Source organism: Octodon degus, unplaced genomic scaffold, assembly GCF_000260255.1.
Source record: "Octodon degus isolate 3935 unplaced genomic scaffold, OctDeg1.0 scaffold00123, whole genome shotgun sequence".
Lineage (NCBI taxonomy): Eukaryota > Metazoa > Chordata > Mammalia > Rodentia > Octodontidae > Octodon > Octodon degus.
In genome coordinates this window covers 1,043,682-1,046,116 of record NW_004524699.1, presented here as the reverse complement: position 1 = coordinate 1,046,116, position 2,435 = coordinate 1,043,682, and the positions used below count along the sequence as shown (strand labels likewise).

The window sequence follows — 2,435 nt, the reverse complement described above, 5'->3', positions numbered from 1 at the left end:
TGAGTTTCTGAAAGACCCAAATTCCCTAAGAAAGCAAATGTGGGCAGAATCCCAGGAGGCTGGCTCAAGGGAGGAAGGCCCACCCAGGAGGGTGCCACCCTGGCAAGAGGGGCCAGGAACACTCACCGATGGCTCTCTCAATTTTGCCCAGAACCTGGTTATTTGGAATGGCCCGTCCACTCTCATAATCTGCGATGACTTGTGGCTTCTCGTTGATTTTCTAAGGAGAAGGTGTCCACTAAACACGCTGGCCCAGGGACACACTACCTCCTGGGAGGCTGGGGTCCCACCCGGCACAGTTGCGTCTCATGCCACAGCTGCTCTGCCCTGGCTGTCTACAGGCCTCGGGCTACCAGGGGAGAGACAAATGAAACACCCCCAGCCCACAGGCAGGAGCCCACCCATCCAATACTCTCCTGCAACCCCTTCCCAGACCCAGCACTACTGCAGCCTCACCGTGGCCAGGTCCTTCTGCGTCAGCCCCTTGCTCTGCCGGCCCCGCTGGATCACTTTGCCCACCTCCAGGGTCACCCGGTCGTGGTGCAGCTCCTCCGTCTCCCGGTCCAGCTTGGCTGTGTTCTTGGTGATCGAGTGCTGCTTGTTCTGCCCGGCAGCCCCTGGAGTTGGGGGCACACAGACAGAGGGGTCTGCAGTTAATGTGCAAGAACATGGTTTCAGAGCAGCCTCCTGGCCGATAGCTCCACACTCACCACGACCCAGGGAGCCGGGCTGCCCCACAGCCACAAAGCAGAGTCCCACCCAGAGCTGTGCCAAGGAGCCCTCGCCACCTCCACTCCTGAAGTCCCCAACCACACTCAAGCCAGACACCTCGGGGCACATCCTGGTTTACCAGTGGAAACAGGCCTTTCCTGTGTGTACCTACATTTCTTGGAGGTCTCCACATCTTCACCTCGTCTCTGGGCTGCTAAGATGGCCTAGAAGATTAGAGAGTGGATTGTGGTGGGTATCAGCTTGGCAGCATAGGCAGATGGCGCAACCGCTGCCAGCAGGTCTGCACGCTGCCGAGGGCGCCGAAGCTGCGCAGGGCTGGGCTCTGGGGCTCTGGCGCCTGACAGCCCATCCCTCTCTGCCCACCTTTTCAGTGACCCCGCGGCCAACCCCACAATGTTACATGGAAACTTCTAGAAATAAGAAATATATACAGTTCAAATTGCTTGTCTTCAGCGACACACTCCCTTGCCATGTCACATTCCCCACCCTGTCCTGCTTAGGATGCGAGTCCTGCTCATGCTGTAGATGTCACCTCCTGCTCTTCACCTGGCCACCATCTTGGTGCCCAGGCTGTCACAGCAACAGTACTGTTATCAGGCCCTTGTGTTCAAGGAAGCCTGATGCCGCTGCCCAATCCCGCAGCACACTCCTCCCCAGCTCCCTGCACCTTACCACACGGGCATGCCGCGACCATCCCAGCGAGGATGACAGTACCAACAGAGAGGCCGCGTTCACATTTATCATGGTATAATGTCAGAACCATCCCATTCTATGACTGCCGTTCTTCTCTTGCAAGGACAGAGGACAATTGCCAAATTAAACGCTGCCCTAGAAGTACTCTACTGAAGAACAGTACTCAGGGCCCGGTGTGACCCACAGCTTCCGGTACCCCAGAAGATCCTGAGGGCCCTATTCACAAAACCTCCAGCACAGGCCAGGCAACTCCCCATTCACTCCTACCCGGAGGCGGCACTGCTGCTCCTCTGCTGAAACAGACTGAGGGACTCCAGCTAGAGCTTCCTGTGTGACACTGGCTCACGCTGCTACCAAAGCCTCCAGCAAAAGCAAGACGAAAGCTAGCACCAGCCCGGCCTCCGCCTGAGTCTGGCTCCCAGCGAGACAGCGATGACGCCCCCGCGGAAGCCTGCGGTCTCCCTGGAGACACGGCAAGAGCAGGAATGCTCGGGCTCCACAGTCACCAGGGAGTAACAGGCTGCATTCCTCGGTGCGTCTAACACTTCAGAGCCACGACTCGGGGCACGCTACCTTCCAGGCAGTTCACGTGAGTCCGGCCTGGTGGCTACGAAGCTACCCGGGAAAACAGAATGAATTTGGGCCCAGCTGCTAGGCCAGGGCTAGGCATGGTCGCGGTCGCCAGGCCCGGCCAGCCTGTGCCGGGTCCTGCCCAGCCCCGGGGACTCCCAGCCCGGCCGCCTCCTGAGCCGGGAGCTCCGACAGCACCCTCCAAAGCCCAGGAAGCACCCAGGGGGCTCCGCGGGCAGCAGCCCCAGCAGACCCCAGCGCAGCAGGCAGCGTGGCTGGGGGAAGCCTCCGCGAGCGCGGGCCTCGCCCCGGCCGCGCTGCAGCCCGATCCTCTTACCCCATGCCCGTCCCACGCGGCCCCGGGTGCGCCCAGGGCGCTGGCCTCCAACCCGCGACGAGCCTCCGCCCTCGCCCGGGCCGCCCTCCGCCCGAGCCCCGCC

At 61.2% G+C, this 2,435-nt stretch overlaps 1 protein-coding gene across 1 annotated transcript in view; it reads right to left on the bottom strand.

Annotated features, from left to right (window-relative positions):
• Positions 1–1,476, bottom strand: part of Edf1 (endothelial differentiation related factor 1) — a 2,973-nt gene extending 1,497 nt beyond the window's left edge. The window contains exons 1-4 of the mRNA XM_004640513.2: positions 1,405–1,476; positions 884–935; positions 457–617; positions 127–220 (exon numbers count right to left, since the gene is read on the bottom strand). Of these exons, the coding sequence (XP_004640570.1) occupies positions 127–220; positions 457–617; positions 884–935; positions 1,405–1,476 (379 nt within the window). The remainder of the gene's footprint in view (positions 1–126; positions 221–456; positions 618–883; positions 936–1,404) is intronic.
• Positions 1,477–2,435: the final 959 nt, after the last annotated feature.